General features: G+C 45.5%; 1 protein-coding gene across 2 annotated transcripts in view; it reads left to right on the top strand.

Moving 5' to 3' along the window:
• The first annotated feature begins 359 nt into the window (after positions 1–359).
• LOC107125956 overlaps positions 360–27,620 on the top strand; it is a 33,228-nt gene continuing 5,967 nt past the window's right edge. The window contains exons 1-4 of one of the 2 annotated variants that reach the window (XM_015429440.1): positions 360–441; positions 818–1,103; positions 4,269–4,510; positions 15,566–15,605. In XM_015429440.1, coding sequence (XP_015284926.1) covers positions 825–1,103; positions 4,269–4,510; positions 15,566–15,605 — 561 coding nt within the window. In that variant the 5' untranslated portion in view covers positions 360–441; positions 818–824. The remainder of the gene's footprint in view (positions 442–817; positions 1,104–4,268; positions 4,511–15,565; positions 15,606–27,620) is intronic. The other variant, XR_001483056.1, reaches the window with a different exon arrangement.

Below are 27,620 nucleotides of genomic sequence, written 5' to 3' on the forward strand. Positions count from 1 at the left end.
TCGAATGTTGTACACTGCCCCGAGTCCCAGGTATGGGGGAGGGTGGCTTAGAAATTGAATGTATAAATAAATACATATAAATAAATATAAATGAATCTTCAAGGTGCCACTGGACTTTATTTTTATACTTTAATGTATTTTATCCTAAAAGTTAATTGTTCGACTGTATTTATGTGTCTGATCTAGTATACCTGAGTTTTACAAAAAAACCCCAAACACCTCAATCTTGAATAAGTGAGCTCAGTTTATTTGGCTCCTATTTTATTAGGCTGTTAGTTGAAGACCTCCCTCAAGGAGCCCTAGTGTAGTGTTTCATTTCCCAGAGAGACCCAAGTGGCCTTCTTTATCAGGACAGGGGAGAAGAACTGACTGGACTGTCTAAAGGAAGCCGTAGCACTGTGGGATGAATTTCAAGTAAAGAAGCCTTATCTGAGTGGAAGAGTGAGTGCCTGGCTTATTTTTAAAGTTGTTGTCATTTGTCAATCAATTGCTGAACTTGCCTAAAATTAAATGTGGTTTCTCAGTAGTAACGTTGAGAGCTTTTTATTGCAGGGCTCTTTTTTCTGGGGGAATGCGCCGGAACACAGTTCTGGAACCTCTTCGACAAAATTATTTTAAAAATGTTTAAAAGTTCATGAGTTTTCACTATACTGATTGAAAACTTAATTTCTCTCTCTTGAGAGTTCCTGCGCCTCTTAAAAAAAAAAAAAGCCCTGTTTTTAAGGCTTTTAAAGCTTCCTCTTGAGCTGACTTCAGGTGCCTTTCATTTTTCTCCAGTTCTGACAACCCTGTTGCATCCATCGTCCCTGTTTTACAGACTAAGAATGGAGGACCCCTTCACCCTCACAGTGCCCTGTGACTGCAGCCTTGCGTTCGGTGCCGCTCTGCCACCAGAGAGGCAAATGCTGTCAGCTCTGTCCCTGTTCTTCATCGTGGTATCTCTTGCCACCGTCAGGCCTGCTGCTGTTGCCAAGGAGTCACGTGACACCTGTGAAGAAATACAGGCCTTTCAAGGTGTTCAAGACACAAGAGCACTTCCAGGGAAATTATTCTTATACCCCATATCACCATTTGCTTTCCATGGAACAATAACTCACTACAAGGTAGTGCTTGTCTGCCGTAGGCCAGTAAGAATGCCCTCGGGTAGCTAGACTTGAAGACTGAAGCTTTTAGTTTGGGGTGGTCCAAATATTGTTTTGGGGTGCAGCCTGGCCCCAGTGCCTGCTTGTGTGATTGTCCTAGGGGCACTGCACTTTGGAGCAGCTGGCACCAGAACCGTGCTTTGGACCAGGATACAGCATATGTCCCCTCGAAGGGGAGAGTCCTGTGAATGTGGGGGTATATGATATGTGGTGGTCCAGACCTTATTTTGGGATTCAGAGCTTTTCAACTCACTCTCCTTAGTGTTTCTGAATGACTACGTGAATACGAATAAGTAACGAATAAGGAATGAATAAGGAAGAGCGAATAAGGAACCAACTTCAGCCTCCTGTTCCAGTTGCAGTACAGTTGTTGAAAACCAGAAGGGCAGTCCTTGATGGAGGGAGGGGGAAGGCATCCCCTACGGCCAGTTCTTTGCCCAAGCCCCCTTCCCCCAAGCAACTGCAGAAGGAGAACGTTGCCAGGGAACTTCTACAGCTCAGCTTGCTCTCAGCTCTCAGCAGGAAGGGAGGTGACTGGCACCCCTAAGGTTGCCTATTCTTGGTTGGGGGAGTCTCGGAAATCTGGGGGTGGAGCCTGGAGGGGGGCATTGGGGAGGGAGCTCAGGGGAGATGTGATGCCATGGAGTCCCATGTCTGAAGCTGCAGGGGGAACTGATCTCTGTCGTCTGAAGATCAGTTATAAATTTGAGAGATATCCAGGGCTCACCTAAAGATTGGCAACCCAACTCCTGCACCCCCACCGAAGTTCCTGCAACACTTGCATTCACCAAACAACAACAGGAGGAGAAGTAGGAGACACATTTTTAATTTCCTCTCAAAACAATTAAGGTTTCTGTTGTGTATTAAGTTGCAATGAGATGGCCGCGGCGCTGCTAGCCCGGCCACGCGGTCAGACAAACCTTCCGACCTTCAGTCTTAAGACAATAGCCACTTTGGATCCTAGGGCGCACCAATGGGTTTGCCCGGATTCGAAAGTAAACCTATTGAGATGTTGACTTGTAAATAGAACCAATCACGGGTGATGGGTGTGTGTGGGTGTGGTGTGGTGTTGTGTGGTGTAGGCAGGGCTTTTTTGGTAGAAAAAGCTCAGCCAGGAACTCATTAGCATAATAGGCCACACCCAGTAGCCAAAACTCATTAGCATATTAGGCCACACCCCCGTGTTACCAGAAGTGTGGTCATCCAGCCACACCCACCTTTTGCTTCTTATTCTGTTTACCTTGTTTGTAGTAAAAAACCAGGGATTTTTTTTTTTGTATAAAGATTTTATTGACTCCCCTAAAAAGGGGAGGAGTTTCGCTTAAAAAGAAAGATAAGGAGGGTATATAGTGGGAGGAAGAGAAAGCTGAGTGATGTATTAACTGTTAGATTAAACTGTTAGTAATGTCCAATCATCAAAGGCTTCTTCTGCGTGTTGTCAAACATCTTTTTTCCATTCCAGTTACTTTCTATGTTAATTTATTAGTAATGTTCCTTTGAATTTCTGTTAAAAAGTCTCTTCAGGGCACATTCAGAACCGCTTCTTTAACGCGCTGGTTACTTTTCCCCTCTCAGTGACGGGAGGGGCTTCCTCTGTTTTTCTCTTGCCTCCGGCTTCTTCCCCTCCTCCTTCGGGTCGCTGTTAACTCTTTCAGTTCCTGTGCTGTAAGCCGTCTTCCTTTCATGCCATGCCCGGAGATCTCCAGCTTTGAGAATGGCATTAATTTCAATTTCGCTTTTATCCGCTCCCAATCCCCTTCGCTGGATTCTCCTCTTCAATTGTTGACTTTTATAAGCGCTCATGAGGCACTTTTCGCTGTCACAATTCAAGCTTTTCTTTTCCTTCACAATCCCCGTTGGATTCATAGCCATACACAGTCCAAATATTAAACAGCCGGCACTCACGTTGACACAAACGCCCAGACGGAAGTCCCTCCCTTCTCCCCCGCTTGTCTTTACCCAGCTCCGACATCTTGTTTTTTTATTTTTAGTAAAGTTTTTAAAATGCGCTCCAGGGAAACAAAACCTCTTGCTTATTTTCAAGTACATCAAAGGAAAACATCACTATTCGCTCAGTCCATTCCCCCCCTCTTTTCTTTTTTTTCTTTCTCGCTTATAGAGGATTAATCTCCTCATTTTCCGCTGAAGGGGGGGGGGAAAACGTTCTTAGTTCATTTTCTCTGTATTTTGACAACTCACAGTTACGCCAGTCTTTTATTTTCCATTTTTTCCCCCGCTTCATCACTCGGTGACGCCCGGTGGTTCCGCTAAACCCCGTAGAACGGGGTCGCTCACGCAGCAAGGTCCAAAGGGGCAGGGCATGGCGAGAGTCTCAATCTCCGATCTCTCGACCGAAAGAGAGACTCCCCCCTGGAACGCCCTAAAGCGCCCCGGATCCGAGCTCCTCTCATCTGAGGGGCTCGTTCGGGTCTCCGCTTGCGCGGATTCCCTCCTCCACCGCGGGCGGGCAAGGCGCCCTCGGGAGCGACCCGAGGATGCGTCTGCCTTTCGCGGGAGCCAGACCGGAACAAAACCAGGGCTTTTTTTGAAGCAGGAACTCCTTTGCATGTTAGGCCACACACCCCTAATGTAGCCTGTTATGCTAATGAGTTCCTGCTGGGCGTGGCCAGCTTGGGAGCCAGCTGGAACTCTGTTCCTGTGCGTTCCTGCCCAAAAATAGCCCTGGGTGTAGGTCACGCATATAAGCTGGGCATTGCCCGGCCAAAGTATCTTTCGTTCCTAATGTAATCCAATAAACAAGAGCTGATTCACTATGCTGAGTCTCCGGTCTCAGTACTTTTCAGTTTCTCTCCCTCCTCTTGTTTTTAAACATGAAATATTCTTGGTCTTAATCTTAAATATCTATCTCCAATTTCCTTGTTAAGACTTATGGCAAGAATTCAGTCTCTTTCAGCATGTTTCTGTCAAGTGTCCATACAACATTCTCACCTGTCTTTTTAACACAAATTCTGTATTCTAAGTTAGTGGGGTGGCAGGGAAGAGGTACATTAAAAGACTTCCAGATAGAATTGCTTCACTTTTTATGATTTTGGAAGAAATAGTAATATCATGTCTATTATAGTACATAACAAGACATTGTTTTTTCTCCATCTGTCTTATAAACAGGTCACTCTGGCTAATGGATCAGTGTTGCCAAAATGGCTGGAATATAACCCTAACACCAGCACACTTCAAGGGCTGCCAATGCTGGAAGAGAGCGGAGAATACCATTTCACTGTAGCAGCACATGGAGAGGCTTGTGACCCAAATACACCAGTGGCCACTGCCAATTTTGCACTTCATGTTCACAACTACATAACTGTCTGTGAAAAGCAAGCAAGCACAAATCAAAAGCCCATGAATTACAAGTAAGTTGAAGGTCTTTCCTAAAAGAAAAGCATGTAACTAAATTCACATGACTCAGTTTCCTCTGGTGTTTGCTGCATACTTTGCATTAACAACAAAATGAGAAGAAATAAAGAATGTTTTGGACTCAGTGGTCAGAGGGCAGAAAGGAGGAGGAGGAGATTGGATTTATACCCCACCCTTCACTTGGAGTCTCAGAGCGGCCTACAAACTCCTTTCCCTTCCCCTCCCCACAACAGACACCCTGTGAAGTGGGTGGGGCTGAGAGAACTCTGACACAAACTGCTCTTTCAAGAACTGCTGTGCCAGAGCTTGTGACTGACCCAAGGTCACATCAGCAAGTGCAAGTGGAGGAGTCTCCCAGATTAGAGTCCACACACTTAACCACTACACCAGACTGGCTGGGGAAAGAACACCCTGGGGACGGGACAGAAATGAAATTACCCTCTTTTGCTGCAGGATAGGAACAACCTAAGGAATTTTATTTTACTTATTTTACTTCTTTGATACCCTGCCTTTCTTCCCAAAGTGGGGCTTTGAGAAGCATCTGCAGCCTGAAGATATACTCCCATGCTAAACCTAGTGGCTGTTATGCAAGTAGGCTATAGTCTTAGTAATCTATATGCATGTGTAGGAGAGAACTAAGAGCCAGTGGGGTGTAGTGGTTAGAGCAGGGGTGTCAAATGCGCAGCCCACGGGCCAGATTCGGCCTGCATAGGGCTCAAAAACAGACCCCAAGCAACTTACTTCTCCTGCTTCCTTTCTCAGGGCTACTCCTGCAGCCGTACCCTAGCTTGCTTTTTCCCCAGCTCTCTCACTCACTTTATTCATTGCCTTCCCCCCACCTCAAATGAGAGGGAATAAAGGGGCGTGGAAGAGAAAGTGGGGTGCATGTGAACATGGTACCAAGGGGAAGGCAAGATTGCTGGCTTCCCCCCTTCCTCCAATTGCTCACTAACTGAGCCCCGCTGCCACCTTTGAAGTGATGAGGCTGACTTGAGGTGAGACTTAAGACGTTGGCTGGAGTGTATGGCCAGGAGTCGGAGACAAAAAGGCTGTATAGGTGCTTAGAGTGTGGTGTGACATTTTTTGGCATTCCTCCTTGCTCCCGGTATTTGCCCCCCTAACAAAAAAGTTTTGGCTATGGGCCTGCCTACCTCATAGGGTTGTTGTGAGGCTAAAATGAAGGAGAGGAGAATGATGTAAGCCACTTTGGGTCCCCATTGGGAATAAAGGTGAGGTATAAATGAAACAAATAAATAAAGAACTGTGCTGTAGCCACTTGTACAGCTGAACAGAAAAATTTTGCCAGTTTGTCTTAGGGAGTGACTGTAGTAGAAATACCAAAGACAACTCCAGGTGAACATATAATCGCTCTGCCTGTATACATATCTTTCTAGGATTGTGGCCATAGTCCCTTGAGCCCCGGGCATGGCTTCTTGTTTTCTCCCAGTGGAAATGTCATACATGCAGGGCTATTTTGGGGCAGGAACGCAAAGGAACAGAGTTCTGTCTGGCTTCAGAGTTGGCCATGCCCACTACAGCCAAAACCTGTGTGCATGGCTACAGAGGGAAGGCCGGGAGAGCGACCCCCCGGCGACCCCGAGGCAGGCGGGCTGGGGGGGGCCTGGAAGGATCAGGGAGGCATTTAAATGCCTCCCCGTGTGTTCCCTGGCCTGTCCAAGGGTCGGCTTGCCTGGGCAAGCCAAAGGAAGGCATGAGGTGTGGCCTAATATGCTAATGAGCTGTACTGTTGGGGTGTGGCCTAATATGCTAATGAGTTTCTGCTGTTGGGTGTGGCCTATTATGCTAATGAGTTTCTGCTGGGCTTTTTCTACAAAAAAAAGACCTGCATGCATGTAAGGACATTCACCATTATAGAAGCAAGATGTATATTATATTATTTTTAATTTAGAAGTTTCTCTCCTAGTATAAGAAAATTGGAAGATCCAACCCAGATAGAGCTTGGTCTCTGAGTCTAATGTGCATGCATTATAAATTGCAAAAAGCTTGAAATATGAATCTGATAGCCAATCAACCTTCTGTCCATTCAAAATCCCAGTTCTAGTGCAATTCAAACTACTGGATGTGCACAAATCAGAGACCTGATACTTGGGCAATTCAAACTACTGGATGTGCACAAATCAGAGACCTGATACTTGGGCAATTCAAACTACTGGATGTGCACAAATCAGAGACCTGATACTTGGGCAATTCAAACTACTGGATGTGCACAAATCAGAGACCTGATACTTGGGCAATTCAAACTACTGGATGTGCACAAATCAGAGACCTGATACTTGGGCATTTAGAAGAGCCAGTTTCTTACATGTGCATGTTATCGCCCACCAGATCAAAAGATAGAGGAGGATTATAAAATGATGAATGCCTTAAAGATAGCAGCTAGACAAAAACACTGTGTCATAATAGGTGATTTTAACTACCCACACATTGATTGGGTCAATACATGTTCTAGTCGGGAAAAAGAGATTGAGTTTCTAGACACTCTAAATGACTGTGCTATGGAGCAGATGGTCACAGAACCTACCAGGGGAGAGGCGATCCTTGATTTGGTCCTAAGTAACACTCAAGACCTGGTGAGAGATGTAAAAGTGATTGCACCACTTGGAAACAGTGATCATAATGTTGTTGAGTTCAACATTTGTACAAATAGGGAATTGGCCAAAAAGACTGACACAACCACTTTTAACTTTAAAAGGGGTAACTTCTCTGATATGAGAGGACATGTGGGGAGGAAACTGAAAGGAAAAGTAGAAAGGGTCAAAACCATTGGGGAAGCTTAGAAACTATTTAAAACTACGATCCTAGAAGCTCAAAAAATATATATTCCGCAGGTTAGGAAAGGCACAAACAGGTATAGGAAAAAGCCTGCATGGTTAACAAACAGAGTAATGGAAGCTGTAAAAAGTAAAAAGAATTCCTTTAAGCAGTGGAAAGCTAGTCACAGTGAGGCTGATAAAACGGAACACAGGCTATGGCAAATAAAATGCAAGTCTGAGGTCAGGCAGGCAAAAAGGGAATATGAGGAGCATATAGCAAAAAACGTAAAAACCAACAATAAAACTTTCTTCAAATACATTAGAAACAGGAAACCAGCCAGGGAGGCAGTGGGGCCCTTGGACGACCAAGGGGTAAAAGGAGTATTGAAGGATGATAGGGAAATGGCTGAGAAGCTAAATGCATTTTTTGCCTCCGTCTTCACTGTGGAAGATGAGAAGTGCTTGCCCACTCCAGAACCACTGATTTCAGGAGGGGTGTTGAAAGACCTGAGTCAGATTGAGGTGACGAGAGAGGAGGTCCTAAAACTGATAGACAACTTAAAAACTGAAAAATCACCAGGCCCAGATGGCATACATCCGAGAGTTCTGAAAGAACTCAAATGTGAACTTGTAGATCTCCTGACAAAGATATGTAATCTTTCCTTAAAATCTGCCTCCATTCCTGAGGATTGGAAGGTAGCTAATGTCACTCCCATCTTTAAAAAGGGTTCCAGAGGAGATCCGGGAAATTACAGGCCAGTCAGTCTGACGTCGATACCGGGTAAATTGGTGGAAACCATTATTAAGGAAAGAATTAGTAGGCACATAGATGAACAAAACCTATTGAGGCAGACTCAGCACGGTTTCTGTAAGGGAAGATCTTGTCTCACTAACCTGTTAGTGTTCTTTGAGGGGGTGAACAAACATGTGGACAAGGGGGATCCAATAGATATTATTTACCTTGACTTCCAGAAAGCTTTTGATAAAGTTCCTCATCAAAGGCTCCTAAGTAAGCTCAAAAATCATGGGATAGAAGGACAAGTCCTTTTATGGATCAAAAACTGGCTAGTTCATAGAAAACAGAGAGTGAGTGTAGGTGGGCAATTTTCTCAGTGGAGGGTGGTAAGCAGTGGGGTACCGCAGGGATCAGTACTTGGTCCACTGCTTTTTAACTTGTTCATTAATGATTTGGAGATGGGAGTAAGCAGTGAAGTGGCTAAATTTGCGGATGATACAAAGTTGTTCAGGGTGGTGAAAACCAGTGAGGATTGTGAGGCACTCCAAGGGGATCTGTCAAGGATGGGCGAGTGGGCGTCAACATGGCAAATGGGGTTCAATGTGGCCAAGTGCAAGGTGATGCACATTGGAGCCAAAAATCCTAAATATAAATACACATTGATGGGGTCTGAACTGGCAGAGACTGAGCAAGAGAGAGATCTTGGAGTTGTAGTGGATAACTCACTGAAAATGTCGAGACAGTGTGTGACTGCAATAAAGAAGGCCAATGCTATGCTGGGGATTATTAGGAAGGGTATTGAAAACAGATCAGCCAATATAATAATGCCCCTATATAAATCAATGGTGAGACCTCATTTGGAATACTGTGTGCAGTTCTGGTCACCACACCTTAAAAAGGATATTATAGCTTTGGAAAAAGTGCAGAAAAGGGCAACTCGAATGATAAAAGGGTTGGAACACTTTCCCTATGAGGAAAGGTTAAAGCGCTTAGGGCTCTTTAGCTTGGAGAAAAGACGACTGAGGGGTGACATGATCGAGGTTTATAAGATTATGCATGGGAAAGAGCAGGTAGAGAAAGAGGTACTTTTCTCCCTTTCTCACAATACAAGAACTCGTGGGCACTCCATGAAACTGCAGAGCGGTTGGGTTAGAACGGATAAAAGGAAGTACTTCTTCACCCAAAGAGTGATTAACACATGGAATTCACTGCCACAGGAAGTGGTGGCGGCTACAAGCATGGACGGCTTCAAAAGGGAATTAGATAAGCATATGGAGCAGAGGTCCATCAGTGGCTATTAGCCACAAGGTATAGATAGGGGCTCTGGGGCAAGTGATGCTCTGTCTTCTTGGTGCTTGGGGGGGGTGAACAGTGGGAGGGCTTCTAATGTCCTGGCCCCACTGATGGCACTGGTATTTCTGGCCACTGTGTGACACAGAGTGTTGGACTGGATGGGCCTTTGGCCTGATCCAACATTGGCATCTCTTGTGTTCTTATGTTCTTATGACAGTAGGAATAGGGCTAAAAAGTACAGTAAGTGATATGCATGAATTCAGCCAACAGGAATACTTCTGGATGGGGTGATGTTTAAAAAATGTGAAGTGGTTTAAGTAGAAGGGGGGAAAACAGTCATAAATTCAAGATGGCAACAGAGAAGGGTACATGGTGTCCTACAGTCCTTCCATGAGAAAGGAAACTGTGCTGCCACACAGATGCTTTCCATGCTCTGGTAATAATATACCTGTGAGAATGAGATCATATGGGTGGGATGGACAGCACGAGAATCAGGATTGGGCCATCAGACTGACATGAACATGGGAAGTGAACCTATTGCCAGACTCCCATGTGAACGTGCAGTTCCCATATCACAGGGGCAGTGTGGGTGGGAATATTGAATATGAAAAATAGAGCAGGGCAAACAAAAATGGCCAAGAAAGCAGAAAGGTGACCAATCTGGTTCTAGATGGAGCATTTAAAGTGCAAATGTCCAAGTTTGGACAAAATGTCTTCTCCAAAGGCAATTGTTACCTATTGTCCTGTTTCTGAACAGCTCTTTGCTTTCTGGAATCACTGTCAGTGAAGTTAAAGTCCAAATATAATTTAAAGATCTCTGACTGAAAAGTGAAGGTGCATGTGTTTAGGTAATAATTATGGTGAAGGGCCAAAACAGTTGTGATGCAGAAGATTTATTGATTTATTTAAAACATTTATGTGCTATCTTTCCTCCCAAGTACAATTCCCATAATTCATTCTCTGACTTCTTCAGTAATTTTTTCTTTATTCGAAAGTTGTCCTGTGAGGCTGCTAAAGCTGACGGGACAATATTATTATTGTTATTGTTATTATTTAGTTAATTTATTTAATTTATACCCTGCCCTATCCCACAAGTGGGCTCAGAGTGGCTTACAACACTAGATCTATAAAACCAATAAAACCACAGATGGCACAATAAACAATAGCAGAAAGGACCTTTGCCCAGGGGTCATTTCGTAGAAAAAGAGCTAGGGGACCTCATTAACATAACTCATTAGCATATGCCACACCCCCTGACATCAGGGGCCCGGCGGTGGACCTGCAAGGCCAGCGGGAGTGCGAGGAAACCCCGCCAAGGCCCTCCCTGGCCCCAGGCAGGCAGGGGTGGGGAGAGGCGGGGAGGAAGCAACTTACCCTCCCTCTTCTCCTGCCTCCTCCTGGCTGAATGAGGGCTGGAAGCGGGGCGGCCGGAAGCAGGGGGCGGGGCTTCATCATGTGCCCCGCCCCCTGCACCTCACCCAGGGGAACTGCGTTCCTCCGCGTTCCCCCCCGAAATGACCTCTGCCTTTGCCTCATGTCAGGTGAGTAAAAGCTCCAGTGACCAAGTAACATTATCTAAAGCAGCACGGAACTGCGAAGGGGCCACGAACAGGGAAGGCCAGAATGGTTGAATGTCCACCGCCCCAACCAAAAGCTTGGCAGAACAGCTCCGCTTTACAGGCCCTGGGAACTGAAATAGGTCCCGTAGGGGCCTGATCTCGGGTGGGAGCCTGTTCCATCAGGTTGGGGCAAGGCCAAAAAAGCTCTTGCCCTGGTTGAGGCTAAGCAGACACCCCTCGGGCTGGGGATTACCAGGAGGTGCTGATTGGAAGAGCGCAACGCTCTCTAGGGCTCATACGGGGAGAGGCGGTCCCACAGGAATGATGGTCCCAGGTTGCATAGGGCTTTAAAGGTCAAAACCATAACCTTGAACCGGATCTGGCATTCGATCAGCAGCCAGTGCAGTTGGCACACCGGCTGAATGCACGCCCACGAAGGCGTCGCTGTCAGTAAGCGGGCTGCTGCATTCTGCCCTAGCTGCAATTTCCGGATCAGGCCCAAGGGTAGCCCCAAATAAAGTGAGTTACAGTAATCCAGCCTGGAAGTAACCATTGCATGGATCACTGTAGCTAAATCCTGAGTGGTAAGATAGGAAACCAGCTGCCTGATCAGCCAAAGAGGATAAAAAATCGATCTGGCAGCCAAAGTGACCTGGGCCTCCATAGTAAGCGAGGGATCTAGCATTACCCCTAGACTCCTTATCCATGGTGCTGGCACCAATGGTGCCCCACTGAAGACTGGGAGTCTGATTCCTGACCCCAGTCCCCCATGACTCAGGTACAGGATCTCCATCTTCATTGGATTCTGCTTCAACCAGCCAGCCATAGCCTCTAACGCCCTGTCCAAAATGTCTGGGGTGGCATCTGGCCATCCATCAACAGATAGAGCTGGGTGTCATCCGCATATTGATGACAAATCAGTCCAAACCTCCAGACCAACTGGGTGAGGAAGTGCAAGTAGATGTGAAATAACATTGTAGAGAGGATCGTCCACTGTGGCACTCCGCATTCAAGCAGGTAGTGTGGAGACATCCTCTCCCCTAGCACCACCCTCTGTCCCCAACCATGGAGAAAGGAGGATAGCCACTGTAAAGCAGTCCCTTGTATCCCAATGTCAGCAAGGCGGTGGGTCAACAGATCATAGACGACCGTGTCGAATGCTGCTATCAGATCTAAAGCAACAACAGCACCGACCTGCCTTGATCCAGGTGTCACGGGAGGTCAACCATGAGGGCGACCAGCGCAGTCTCCCCCCATGACCAGGGCAGAAGCCGGACTGGAAGGGGTCCAGAATGGAAGCATCGTCTAAGAAAACCTGGAGCTGCTCAGCCATTGCCCTCTCAACTACCTTATGCAGAATCAAAAGATTTGAGACTGGGCAGTAGTTGGTAAGGACTGCAGGATCCAGCGATGGTTTTTTGAGAAGCAGATGCACTACAGCCTCCTTGGAGCCCCTTGGGAATACCCTTGAAGAGAGGGATAAGTTGATAATCTCTCCCAAGGGTGCCCAAACCCCATCCCTGCAAGCTTTAATTAACCTTTCCACTCTTGCTGTTTCCCCAGTCTACACCTCCCCCAATTTGTTATTAGGACCAATGAACAAAAAATATAAAGGCCCTTATATTGCCCAGTCAGCTTTTGGAAATAAAATAACGGCCTTTTAGATTTGGAAAACAACACAAGATGAATGGGTTAAACATACCCTCTCTGAGGATCACTTCCGCCATCAAATGAGCAGTCTCACATTAAAAAAAAGAGATCTTGTAGGGTTGCCAGCCTCCAGGTGGGGCCTGGGGATCTCCTGCTTTTACAACTGATCCCCAGCCGACAGAGATTAGCTCCCCTGGAAAAAATGGATGCTTTGAAGGGTGGACTCTATGGCATTGTATTATGTTGAGGCCCCTCTCCTCCCCAAACCACGCCCTCTCCTGGCTCCACCCCCAAAGTCTCCAGGTATTTTCCAACCCAGACTTGGCAACCCTAAGATGTTGGGAGATCTAGTCCTGGATTGTCTGCACCAGTGTTTGTTGACTCCAAGAGGTGTTTGAAGTTAGTGTTTGAGGCTTCATTTTGAATAAACATGAATAGGATTGAGCTATAACAAAAGTTTTAATAAAATCATTATATACTAATACTGTATATTCTGGGGATTTCAGTATCTGTTTTGAAGGACTGTGTGCAAAGGACATTTCTGTCACCTTTGCGGAGATCATAATCTACCACAGAACTGGTTCTCTAACCTTTCAAGAACGGTTCTCTCTCATCTACGCTATGGCAGAGTATCTCCACTTGGACCCATCCCTCTTGACACTTATTCCATTCAAAGAATCCTTTAACAAGCACTTGTGGAATCTGACCGTACTAAGTGAAGACACTAAATACATCAGCACCATGGAAAACCACTATGTTGGACTATGTTGGCCAGTTGGGTTTGGAGTGTTTGCTATGTTGTACGAATTAATACAAGTTCTACGACACAATGTCCAGTCAAGCCATCTCTCACAGTTGCTGGGCTATGAAATTGCTGGCTGGAGGATACTTCAGAAAGGCAGCAATGAAAAAAAGCATGTAGGAAAAAAACAAAGGAGGCAATTAATGGTCACCCCAAGGCCTACATTGAGACCAACTAAAATAGGAGTGAAACCAACAGAAATGGAGGCCTTCAGTTTTTGGTCAACTACTCTGATCCATACAAAGTTTGCTGTAAGACCTAGCGCAAGTTCATCATTTTTGTACAAAGACAGTGGGACAGCTGTTTTCCAGTCTCTCTCTTCTGCTGTTCCTGAACTTTCACCTTCCTTGATGACAGCATCATTAACAGAATTTGGGAGACAGGACAAGCTGTCTTCCAGAACACCACCAATATCAGAACTCCCACAGTCTCAAGTGCAACAGCAAGATACGCACTCCACACTGAAGAAATCTGAGCCAAAACCTCATATCACTCAGTATTATTTTTCTGTGCCAACCAGCAAAACCCAGGCCTCAAGACCTGTTCAGCCCACAATGAGTGTTTCTGTTTCACAAGAAGATACACCCTATGAAAAAACGCCTATAGCACACTTCCCAAAAGAATTTGTGACAAAGTCAACATATAGCAGCCCATATACTTATCTAACAACATCTGGATTAGCATTCGAGGACAGTTTTTTTAAAACAAATCTCCCTGTACTCTCCACAATGTCCACACTGGCAAAGCCAAGGTTTCCGTTTTCCAGTGTGGCCACATCTTTGTTCTTTTCAGGTTGCAGCCATCAAAACCAAGACCTATTTAGCAATGGCAGATATGCCTCAGAATTATTTATGTCAGATCCACAGATGAAAGGACACCTCTTTATGGAAGAAAACTCTTCCCCTCTCCCGGCAGTCCTGACTGAAACATCCAAGTGGGCCATGGACTTCAACTTGGCGGATGTTGCAATAACACCTGATTCAGCCAGTACAGGCAGTGCTTCTGACCATGAACATCAACTGGCTCCTGATACAAGTCCAGCACCACAGTTATATCACAGTGACAAAACTCCCGCCTTGACAACATATAGCACACAAGAATTCATCAACTTGGCGGATGTTCCAATAACACCTGATTCAGCCAGTACAGGCAGTGCTTCTGACCACGAACATCAACTGGTTCCTGATACAAGTCCAGTACCACAGTTATATTACAGTGACAAAACTCCTGCCTTGACAACATATAGCACACAAGAATTCATCAACTTGGCGGATGTTCCAATAACACCTGATTCAGCCAGTACAGGCAGTGCTTCTGACCACGAACATCAACTGGCTCCTGATACAAGTCCAGCACCACAGTTATATCACAGTGACAAAACTCCCGCCTTGACAACATATAGCACACAAGAATTCATCAACTTGGCGGATGTTCCAATAACACCTGATTCAGCCAGTACAGGCAGTGCTTCTGACCATGAACATCAACTGGCTCCTGATACAAGTCCAGCACCACAGTTATATCACAGTGACAAAACTCCCGCCTTGACAACATATAGCACACAAGAATTCATCATTTCCCTATTTACCTCTTCAGTAGAATTTGGATTACTCTCCGGAACAAGTGGCATCCACACAGAGCATCCTTCTCTGCCTTTATCAACATCAAAAGAACTGACAGGTTCATTTAAGTTTCATAGCGTATCACCAGTGGAAGAATTATGGCCCACTAGCAAATGCCTGACCCAAAAGGTATTTGAGACTGATGAACATACATCAGAGCTTTTTGTGACTGTTCCACAGACAAACAGACTTTTCTGTACAAAGGACAAAGCCTCAACTCTTACCAAGATGTATGTGGAAACTCCCCTTTGGAATGGGCCATGCCGTTTAATTTATATTACAACATCCGGTGGTGGTGTTTTAAGCAGCGAGTTTCTAAGTGTAGACAGCCTATGTCAGTGGGCCAGTCAGACATATTTGTGGTATTCTTATGATACTCTACTGCTTTCCTTGCCTGTAGAATTTACTGGTACTCCCACATTACAGTGCTCTAAGAATTATTTTAGCTCGTATGCCAGTGGTGTTGGTAGAATCCCTGTGGCATGTCCTGGTGTTTTACAATTGGAGACAAGTGATTTAATTTTAAGTAGCCCACTGCGAACCAAAGCAGCCTTCCCCATCACCAAGCAATTTACATCACAGCTGCTGGAAGATTCAACTGTTACATCTTTGCAGGCTGAACTTCATGCCACTTCTGTGTTTCCAGAGGAACAAGGTAAGCTCTGTTTTGTTTTCTTAATATTTACTAGCATGTTCACTTTGACTCCATGTGAGCCACTCACCTCAGATTTCATTTCATGGGGAAACTGTATTCTTGTCAGTCCCTAACACACTGTCAACAGCCATTAGCTATAGCAGGAAAAACAGTTAACTAAAAACTATTCACAGAACATGCATTTTAAAACCTTTTACTCCTTTGGGAAAGCTGTGGTCAGGAATCTCATCATATCCACAGGTGTGCTGGATCAGATCCAGAAACAAGCTCAGGATCCAGTTTGCCCCAGAGAGCAGCCAGGTGCTTTCCCAAGACCCATCAAGAGAGCTGCCATGACCCATTCTTCATCCCCAGTATATTACCTCTGAAAATGGAGGCTCCGTTTTGTTCCATTATCACTGGTAACAGCCAACAACAGAATTACTATCTACTCATTTCATAAAGACTATAACCTTTAAAACTGTCTCAGCCAGTGGCCTTCATCACAGAGTTTAAGTAGAACCAAAGCGGTGTGGCAGTCAGAGTGCCAAGCTTAGATCTAGTAGACCCCAGTTCAAATCCCTACTGTGCCATGAAGCTTGCTGGGTGATCTTGGGCTAGCTAGTCAGTCTGTGTGTGTGTGTGGATCTCTGCTTAACCCACCTCACAAGATTGTTATGAAAATAAAATGGAAAAGGAAAGAATAATGTACGCTGTCCTGAGATCCTTGTAGGAAGGGGGGGTGATACATTATAAATGAATAAGGAATTGCATAAGTTAATTTAATGCTGTTCTAGAAATATCTGGAATTGCAGCCTTGACTGTTTTAACGACAACAACTGTAGCAGAGATAAGTGAAAGGTTTCTGTAGGAAAATCTGCAGGGAGGCTACATCTGCTATAACTAATGGTAAGAAACGTGACTGGAAAATGGGACCAGTTAAAAGGCCTCGAAATAAAGAAGGAAACAACTGTGTTACTGGCAAAAAAGCAGACAAAAATAGCTGATTACTAGTTGTGAAAGCTGATTGGATATTCTTTTAATTTCAAGACACAAAGGCTGTCCACGTAATCATTTTTTGAGAATACCTCTGAGTCTGCGATCACACGCGTCTTTAGATCCGACATAGGTGTGAATGCCTGACGGATCTAAAGGGCATGATCAGACAGCAACATCTGGGAAGCGTCCCGCAGTCCTCAGCAACCCGTGCTGCTCCGCTGCAGAAGCAGAGTTAAAAGACACCGGGGGAAGTCGGGTAGTAAATGGGTTCTGATGGGCCATGGACGGACTTTCCCCTGTCTGATTGCGCAAGCATGCTCTCATGCCATTGGGATGGTCTGATCAGGCCATCCCGGCTCGGTGCTGTTCCCCCCCCCCCTTTGCAGTATGCACATCATCGCATACTCTATAGGGAGCCCGTAGCATGGAGGTGCGATTCCTCCTTTATGAACAAATTGCCAAAAAAACCCCGATTCACTCGCAGTTGCCTCTGATCGCACAGTGACAGGCTGCACCCGCAGCTACAAAGGAATGTGTGATCACGCAACAGTGTGTCAAATTCCTCCGGAGGCGATAGCCTCGCTTCCCCTCTCCTCCAACTGGTACATCTGACCACAGCCTGACTGTACAGGATTAAGTGAGAGAAAAATGTGTCATTTCATGCCACTACTTTCTTATGGTTGCTCAATGTGTGATTAATCTGGTTTAGAACCGTTTTACATGCTCAGTCGGCGGGTTTGCCCATTTTTACATGGTGTGTTTATGCCAGTGCTTTCCCATGAGCAATTTTATTAAAAGAAAACTTGGTGCTTGGGGGGGTCAACAGTGGGAGGGCTTCTAATGTCCTGGCCCCACTGGTGGACCTCCTGATGGCACTGGTATTTCTGGCCACTGTGTGACACAGAGTGTTGGACTGGATGGGCCTTTGGCCTGATCCAACATTGGCGTCTCTTATGTTATTATGTTCTTAACATAATTAATATATTCACAGGCATTTATTTCTCCCTCGGGATACCCAGTCTGGAAGTGATTAAGATCTATATGGGTTTAAGTTTACCTAAGGGTTTACATTTAGGTAAGGGTTTCTGTTGAAACATGGGAAGAGTTTGATACAGAGAGGGAAGAAGGGAGAGTAGAAGGACCAAAAAAGTGGAAAGCCTTCAGAAAGAAGACGTGGGAACAGACCATTGGTTGACAGGAGAAGAGGAGGGCACCGAAAAGTACAACTCACATGGAAATCAGAGAGCACAAAAATAGTGCTGCAGGTTTGAATTCTAGTTACTATTTATCCTATCACTTGCCCTGGGGAAAACCAGAACCTGCAGTAAAAGAAGAGACAATGGCTGTGGTCACACACGCTAAATAATAAAGTTTCAAGCCACTTTCAGTGCACTTTCCAACTGAATTTTTACTGTACCAGTTTGGTGTAGTAGTTAAGCGTGTGGACTCTAATCTGGGAGAACTGGGTTTGATTCCCCACTCCTCCAATTGCAGCTGCTGGATGACCTTAGCAAGCCATAGTTCTGGCACAGCGGTTCCCTCAAGGACAGTTCTCTCAGAGCTCTCTCAGCCCCACCTATCTCACAGGGTGTCTGTGGTGGGGAGGGGCAGGGAAAGGAGTTTGTAAGCCGCTCTGAGACTCCAAGTGAATGGCGTGGTATAAATCCAATCTCCTCCTCCTCCTGTGTGAACTGGCAAAATCCTGTTGGAAAGTGCATTGAAAGTGGATTAAAAATGGATTATTTAGAGTGTGTCTGGGGGAGGAGCCCTTCTTCCGTTGGTCCAGAATCAATATCTTTGTGGAGATCCTGGAACTGATTGCTTAGCAACAGAGGCTCAGAATGTCTCCTGATTTTCCTGCTCCTAAGGGTTACAGGCTTCCATGAGTCCTCCTCCTGTGTTGGGTGCTCCTTCATTTGCTGAGATACCTTTCCTAATCCACCTCCTGTTGCCCTCTCAGGAGGGCTTCATGTGTTCTGTCTATGATGTTAAATACTGGGTTCGAGATGCATTGCAGTGCATAGCTCTATTTTATTAAGTGATTTCAGGAACAAGACTGAAACCTCAGGGCAAGAGCCTGTTTAAATAGTATGCAAAACCCACACCCAAACACGCCCAACTCCCAACGATAGGCTATTTACATAACATTAGTTCCTCATTGGTCACCTCCAGAGTCCTGGTGGGCTATTATTCTAGAGCTCCAAGCTCAGCCAGTCTCTGGTAAACAGTCCTGGAATGTTCCAGCCCTAATATATAACACCCCTCCCCCTTAAGCTCCAAAGCACTTTAATATACATAGTCCTCAAGGTATGCTGGCTTGCGCCTTTCCCACTGAGAGCGTCTCAGCTCAGACGGTGTTGGAGAAGTCACAGGGGCCCTGTCTGGGGTCTCAGCAGTGATGCTGGGTAAGGATGGTAAGTCAGGAGCAGAGTCCCGGTACTCTGGAACAGTCTGTATGGGTGGGGGCAACTCCATGCTGTCTGAACAGTCCCTGGCACTTGGCGGGTCCCACTCCCCGCTGTGCTCCGGTGGTGGCGGTAGTGGTCCCAGGTGGCTGGCCTCCGTGGCAACTGGCACTGGTTCAGCTACCTCTGGCAGGAGACGGTGGCGAAGCTGGTCGATGTGCCTCTGCAAGACTTGTCCACCATTGGTAGAGACCTCGTCTGAGAGGGGACCAGTGAATTTGATTATCTTGGCAGGAACCGAGGCAGGACCACTGGAGAAGTTCTGTGCATAGACAGGGTCGCCTGGAAAAAAATCCTCTGGGTGCTTCCTGTCTCTCCAGTGATGGGCAATGCTCTGGGGCTCGGTCTGGGTGCAGTCTGTCCTGTTGAATAGTTAGGCATCTGCCCATGAGGAGTTCAGCGGGGCTGCAGCTGGTGGTTACACCTGGGGTCACCTGGTGGCCGAAAAGGAATGCTGCAAGCCTATGGTCCCAGTCCCCGTGGATGATCCACCTGAGGGACGCCTTCATGGTCTGCACCATCCTCTCTGCTTGTCCACTGGTGGCTGGGTGAAAGGGAGTGGAGTGGATGTGCCTTCTGAGGTAACAGCCCAAGAATTTTTGGAACTCCCCCGAAGTGAAGGCAGTCCCATTGTCCATCACGATCGGTCAGGTAGGCCGTGCATCCTGAAGATTCATCTGAGGGCCCGGATTGCCGCTCTGGAGGAGGTGGAGGCAACTGGCATGACCTTCAGCCATTTGGTGTAGAGTCCACCAAAATAAAGAATATTTGTCCTTGGAAGGGGCCGGCAAAGTCCAAATGCACTCGGGACCAAGGGTTGCAGGTGGCCTCCCAATGGCACATGGGAGCACGGGACGGTTCCGGCCGGGTCTCTTGGCAGGCCTGGGAGCACTGGACCCAGGCCACTGTCCATTCCCGGCCACCAAACATAGCTCCAGGTGAGTGCCTTCATCTGCACAATTCAGGGGTGCATCTCATGCAGGTCCAACAAGACTCGCTGGTGCAGGGGAGCAGGAACCACTACCTGACTGCCCCACAGTAAGCACCCTTTGTGAGCCGGGAGCTTGTCCCAGCAGGATGAGAAGGCGGTAAAGTCCGGGCCCACCCGGCCAGTGGGCCAGCCCCTCCCCACCGAGTCCAGAACATGGGAGAGGATCCGGTCCTTAGCAGTGTGGCAGGAAATGTTTGCGACGTGCAAAGGGCGGTCGGGAAGCTCCTCCAAGAGCAAGATCTAGTGTGCAGAAGCTGGGTCTGGATTGATGAAGTGGAGTGGCAAGTGGCTAAGGGCGTTGGCATGCCCCATCGCCTTCCCAGGACAATGGAGGAGGAGTACTGGTAACACACAAGGAATATGGACCAAAGAAGAACCTGCGGTGAGAGCATCAGGGGTTTTGGTGATCTGGGGCAAGAAGTCCTAGCAGAGGTTTGTGGTCTGTCGCAATGGTGAACGGCTGCGCATAGAGGTAATTGTGGAATTTCTTGTCCTTGGAAGGGGCCTGCAACGATGGCCAGTGCCTCATCGATTTGCGCATAGTTACGCTCGGCCGAAGACAGGGTGCAGGAGTAATATGCCATGGGGACTTCCCTGCCATCTGGCAGCTGGTGCTAAGAACAGCACCAACCCCATACGAAGAAGCATCGCAAGCGAGTACGATGGGCAGCTTTTCATTGATATGGGCCAGGACTGTGTTGGAGGTGAGCAGCTCCTTCATGGCCCAGAATGCCATGACTTGTTGCTGGCCCCAGACCTATGGGGCCTTCTTGTCGAGTAGGCAGTGAAGTGGCTCTGCCAGTGCAGCTTTATGGGGCAAGAAGAAATGATAAAAGTTCAGTAGCCCCAAAAAGCCTGTAGCTCCTGCTTGGAAGTCGGCAAGGGGGCGTTGACGATGGCATGAACCTTGTCTGGGGCCAGATGGATGCCATTGGCATCTATGGAGAACCCCTGGAACTCGAAGTGTGGAACACCCAGGAGGCACTTCTCCCTCTTCACCTTCAGGCTGGCCAACTGGAACCACTGCAGAATGGCACGCAACTGACAGATAAATTCCTCCACCATGGAGGCAGCGATCAGAACATCATCGAAGAAGGGCTGGACCCTGGGGATTCCTTTAAGGAGAGAGTCCATGAGATTTTGGGAAATCCCTGGAACCACACTGACACCAAATTATAGTCGCTGCACCCTGAACGTGCCCCTGTGCGTGACTATGGTCTGGGCCTCTGCTGTCGCATCATCCACTGGGAGTTGCTGGTAGGCCTGGGCCAAGTCCAGCTTCCTGAAAATCTTGGCGCGTGCCAAGGGGGCCAAGTCGTGGCTGACTACCGGGAATGGGTAGGTGTGGTCCTGCAGTGCATTATTAATGGTACATTTATAGTCCGCACAGATGCAGATGTCCCTGCTGGGCTTAACAGGTGTAACAATCGGGGTTTCCCAGTGGGCATGCGAAACTGGTTCCAAAACTCCTTGGTCCACCAAACGATCCAGCTCCTCGTCAATTTTTGGCTTCAGTATGAATGGGACGCGCCTGGCCTTCAGCCTTATAGGCCGCACCTCAGGATTGAGCTGGAGGGAAATGGAGGGTCCGATGTAGCCACTGAGCATCCCATCAAATATGGCCAAGAACTCGTCTTCTCAGGCAATGTGGTGTACCCCCGTGACCTGGAACCCCAAGGGCTCGAACCATGCTAATCCTAGTAAACTCATGTGACGGCCCCCTACTACCAGCAATTCCAAGAGTCCTTCAAAATTCCGGTATTGCAACCAAAAGTTCCCCACCCCTTTCACGGCCACTTCATTCTGTTGAAAGTCTCATAGTGTGAAACCGGCCGGACTAAGGCGAGGGCCCCCTTTTGGGCAGAGCCTACGGAGGGTGTCATCTGAGATTATGGAAATGGAGGACCCTGTGTCTAGCTCCATCGTGCAAAGGGAACCATTGTGCAATTAAAACAGTCACTTTAATTTTATCTGGGGTGTCCTTGGGCAAGTGCAGTACCTGGTGCGGCTGGACGGAGGTGGTGTGCAGTTCCATGGTGTGCATAGATTTCAGATGGGCAGACTGTCACCTCCGGGTCCCCTTGGAATGGCAGGCGTGGGTGATATGGCCAACCTTTCTGTAGCTTCGACACATGGCGTCTTGGAAACAGCAGGATTTCAGCTCGTGAGGCTTCCTGCAGCTGGCGCAGGGTGTCAAGGTGGCGGATTCACCGGCGCAAGCTGTGGTGGCTGTGTGAGTGCCATGGTGGGCCAGGCGATGTATTTTCAGGACCTCCTTATCCTCGTTGGAGGTGTCAACATGGTGGGCCACGGTGTTGAGTCTCCGTGAAGATGGCGGGCTCGGTGCTTGGCGAACCTCCACAGTGAACTGGTTGGCAGCTTATGTGGAGAGGGCTTCTTCAAGTGTGACCTTGAACGAGGACTTCCGGTGGCACCCGATGGAAATGGCTACCTGAACCCTGCGCTCCCCTGCACCTCCCTCTTCTTTACATCTTCAACCCAATCCTACTCACATTGATGATCGCTAATTCATGGGGAGAAAAGATCAGACTGCATCGCAACCGAATCTTAAAAAATCAAAAACGGAACAAAAGCTAGGAGATCAGCAGCACTCTTCTTCCATTCAGGGCCTACAAGACCTTGTGATCAACAAAATGGCGATGGGAGCAACAGGAACGGATAGAACGACAACACCTGTCACCGTGGCAGAGCTTACATCAGCCTTGACTAATTTAGAAACAACAATCTCTTCACTAATCTAGCCTATTTATGAACAATTGGATGTCATTCAAAAGAACCTGACTGGAACAAAAAAGTAGCTGAAGGAGCAAAGAGCAACAGTTTGGCAAATCAAGCAGACATACAACAAATACAGATAACAAGACATACTCGCTGAAAGAACCCTCCAACTGGACTTATCTCAATGGCAAAATAATTTAAAACTGAGAGGGCTGGGGGGGAATGGAGGAAAGGGGAGATCTAACGGTACTTATATCCAACTGGTTACTCCAACAAATAGGAGTTGAAGGTGACATCTCCCCAGTCATAACAAAGGCATTCCGACTAGGATCTCCAGCCATTCTAAAGACATGACCCTTGCGAGATGTTTTAATTACTGTATTGGACCTCCGCTACAAAAAGAAAATATTAAATATGGCATGAAAGCATGGAAATATCAACTACAAAGGATCTGCTGTGGAAGTCTATCCCGACCTCCCAAAGGAAGCCCTGCAAAAAAGGCGCGAACTCAAAGCAGTAACAACCAGTTTAATGGAGGCTGGCATCAAATATGTTTGGACTTCGCCACTGCTGCTGCAAGTAAACTACAAGGGGAAAACATTCGAACCCAGAAGAAGGCTCCAAACTTCTCCGGTCACTGGACCTAGAATTCCCAATGGAACTGAATAAAAGATCAAACAAACGGAGGCTTTCATCACCCTCACTACCCCTACCGGAGCTGCGGCAAGCAAGCGGAGAGATGTCATAAGACTGCTCTACTTCCTTGAAGCGACTTGACAATCATCAGGCAATTAAAAAAAAATCTTAACTGATGTGTAGGCAGCATGTAAGATTTAAAGTTTAGAATTAGAACATTTAATTAAAAGTTCCAAGTTAATTATGGGGGACAATATAGGCAATAGGTATCTTGTAATTGAAAAAGTTATATGTGAGCATGGGGACACCAAAGTGATCTGCTATGTATGTCAAAGCCCTACAAACTGAATACATCCCAAAGGAAACGGTACTGTTTTTGGTTTAAGTCAATAAGCATTCTGACATTATAAATATAGAGAGGGAAGACGGGGGGAAGGGGGGAATGTTGGGGGTTTTAATTGAGTTCTACCCATAATTAGACTCTTAGATAAGTAAGCTGGGAAGGAAGGTCTTTAAAGATGAGAACCTAGCCTCCCACGCATTTCATCTCAGTGTGGGAGAGGAAAAAGTTTTAAATTGTTTTATTAACTAATTAATTATATTGCACTGATTGTTTTTACTGTTACATCTATTGCTAACGTACTGAATATTTTTACAAAAATTAATTTATCTATTTGCTGATTATTGATTATAACTTGCTCTACATTATATTGCACTGATTGTTTTTACTGCTACAACTATTGCTAACGTTCTGAATATTTTTACAAGAATGAGTTCATCTGTTCGCTGATTACTGAATACACCTTGTTCTGCATTATATTTTATAGTGCTTATTAATTAAAGGAGGACAGAGAGGGGATAATCTAACTTTAAAAGAAGAGCTTTGAAACTATACTAATATATAAAACCGCATAACTAATACAAACATCTACTTGACTTGCTGTACAAATCTACTTCATACTTCATGAAATATACCCACTGTACTTAGACAATAGACTCAGACATACAAAGAAAGATTTATCACCGAGGGATATACGGATCTTAGATTTGATAAGGTACAGAGTCTTTAAGAGACTGCAAGTAGAGATTCCCTATTGTTTGGCGCCATCTGGTGACAACTCATCATATTGATACAGCTAGGTTTCTACCAATTTACAGGTTATAACCTCCCTAAGCTGGTTTACACACAGTGGGAACCCTAAAGGTTTTTACACCTAGGCTCTCATATAGAATTTTTGTATTTCACTTAAACTAACATTCATATGGGGGACCTTAGTTGAAGTTCAGGAAAAATTTTCCCACTAGAGATAGATACAGATCAGGAACTTGGAAGCACAATAACACAGGTAGGACAGAATTCTCATCAAGTTAGAGGTAACAAATTACCCATTTCCCTAGCAGCACAATGGACACTGGTATCAAATTAATTTCATCAAATGTACGAGGACTGAATAATAATGTTAAACGAAAATGCATACTTACAAATTTATTAAAACAAAAACTGGATGTGGTTTTATTACAAGAAACCCATCTCAAGAAAACAGAACCTGTTGCTTTCCGCTCCACCAAATTCCAATCACAGTACCTTGCATTGGGCACCTCAAAGTCATGTGGGGTAGCAATTCTCATTTCACAAAAGATACACTTCACATTTCTTTCCAAAATGCAGGATTCAGAAGGCTGATATCTTTTCCTCAAGGGGAAAATTGATGACCACTTGGTGACCATTGCCACAATATATGCACCAAACAATGGTCAGCTGACCTTTATTGGAGAGACACTTACGAAGCTGCATAGCTATGAAGAAGGGGATATCATTTTAGGAGGAGATCTCAATTATATAGTAGACAGTATTCTAGATAGATCTTACCACAACCCCAAATCTAAACAATTCAAAAAATGCTTTACTAAACTGGCATCACTGATGAAGGAGTATGACTTGATAGACATTTGGGGCACTGCATACCCAAACGAAAGAGACTACACGTATTTTTCTGCCCAGCACAACGTACACACTCGGATAGACTTTATACTGACATCTTCATCTTTACACGACCGTATTATCTCCACTTCAATAACACCATCCCACTGGTCGGACCACGCATGGTTAGACTGTATGATCTCATTGAATGACCGAACCAAGACACAGAGACAATGGGCTCTCAACACATCTTTATTAGAGAATCCAGACTTTAGACAAAACATTGAACAGGATAGAAAACTTTATTTCAGGGACAATGAAACGAAAGATGTTTCCCTGGCTATATGCTGGGACGCGATGAAACCGGATTTACGTGGGAAAATGATATCCAAAGTTTCCTATATAAAAAAACAAAAACAGCAGTTAGAGAGGGATCTACCAGATAAGATTGAACAACGTCATAAGGAAAGTGGGTCTAGACAGGCCTTGAAACAACTAAATTTAGAACATAAGGCTCTTAGCATGCTTGAAACCTCCACGATTAAAAAAAAGTTAATTTTCACTAAGCAAAAATACTGGTTGAAGTCACCCCGAACACTTAATCTTCTGGCACATAAGATAAAAGATCTTAAGTTATCCAAGATGATTAATGCCATTAAAAACACAAAAGGAGACACAGTCACAAACACCACAGATATTCTAAGGGTATTCGAGGAATACTGTACCGAACTCTACACAACAAAGTCAGGATACATTTCAAAGGATCATAGAGAAATTTTCCATACACACTAAATTGGACAAAAGACATAGATTAGTGTTAGAAGATCCAATCACTGAAAAAGAAGTTTTGGACAATATTAAATTATTAAAAAATAAAAAATCAACGGGACCGGATGGCCTTCCGGCGGAATATTACAAGGTATTTGCATCACAACCTCACTGCCCCACTAAGGCATTTAATTACATATTAGACACGGGAATCATTCCACCCTCTTGGAGCCAAGGTTCTATGGTAGTCATACCCCAGAAAGATCAAGACCCTATTTCTCCAAAATCATATTGTCCAATTTCTTTGTTGAACCAAAATATGAAAAATTTTACATCTATTCTAGCCAAGAGAATTAACACCTTTATCCCACATTATATCCACACTGACCAAGTTGGATTCATCCCTCATAGGGATCTAGCTGGTAACACTATAAAGACTCTACACCTTCTCCAACACGGTACCAAAACTAAAAAAACCGATGGCCCTTATCTCCCTAGACATCGAAAAAGCGTTCGACACAGTGGAGTTCCCCTATCTCTTTGCAGCTCTCGAGAATATGGGATTTGGCTCCAAATTTATAAATGCCATAAAAAGTCTTTATGCGAATCCGACCACCAATATCAAGGTCAGTGGTTCCATATCCCAAAGAATAAACCTTAAAAGGGGCACTCGACAAGGCCCACTATTATTTGCCGCTCGACAATATCCCCACTATTATTTGCCATGGCTGTAGAACCCCTTGCACAAGCGATCAGGACAAATCAATCAATTAAAGGCATCACAATTAGAGAAACCGAATATAAAATCTCCCTCTTTGCTGATGATATGATGCTCTATATCACAAATCCTTCATCATCAATACTGGCACTGCTGCAAACACTATCCTCCTTTGGATCAATATCAGGACTATGTATAAATGATGCAAAATCATTGATACTCCCCATTCATATTCCTAAAGAAGAACAAAATCATATTAAATTGCTTTCTCACTTTAGCTGGGTCTCAAACTACATATCCTACTTAGGAATAAAAATTCCATCTGACCAAACTAAAATATTACAGCTTAATCACAATACAATACATTCAGAAATCCGCAACACCATCCCCAAATGGAATAAGGTAAACATATCCTGGCTAGATAGGTGCAATCTGATAAAATCATCTATTTTACCAAAATTTATCTTCTTATTCCAAGCCATTCCCATAGCTATATCCTCATTAATGCTTAAAAAATGGCAGAGCACTTTACAAGAATTCTTATGGGCAGGACACAAGGCAAGGATAGAATTTCACATCTTGCATAAACCCAAACCCTAAGGAGGATTTGGACTTCCTGACATTGCTGGCTAGCATAATCAAGATGCAATGTCCAACAACCCCACCAGATTGGGTCCGATTATGTTCAGATCTTCTTCATCCTTACTCACTAGACTCCTTACTTTGGGATGCAAAATTTAATCTATTAGTTTTTGGAAACAGTAGAGCATACTTACCTTAATTCTTGGGAAAAGGCTGG

The sequence above is a fragment of the Gekko japonicus genome, unplaced genomic scaffold, assembly GCF_001447785.1.
Source record: "Gekko japonicus isolate JY-2015 unplaced genomic scaffold, Gekko_japonicus_V1.1 scaffold169, whole genome shotgun sequence".
NCBI classification, from domain to species: Eukaryota; Metazoa; Chordata; class Lepidosauria; order Squamata; family Gekkonidae; genus Gekko; species Gekko japonicus.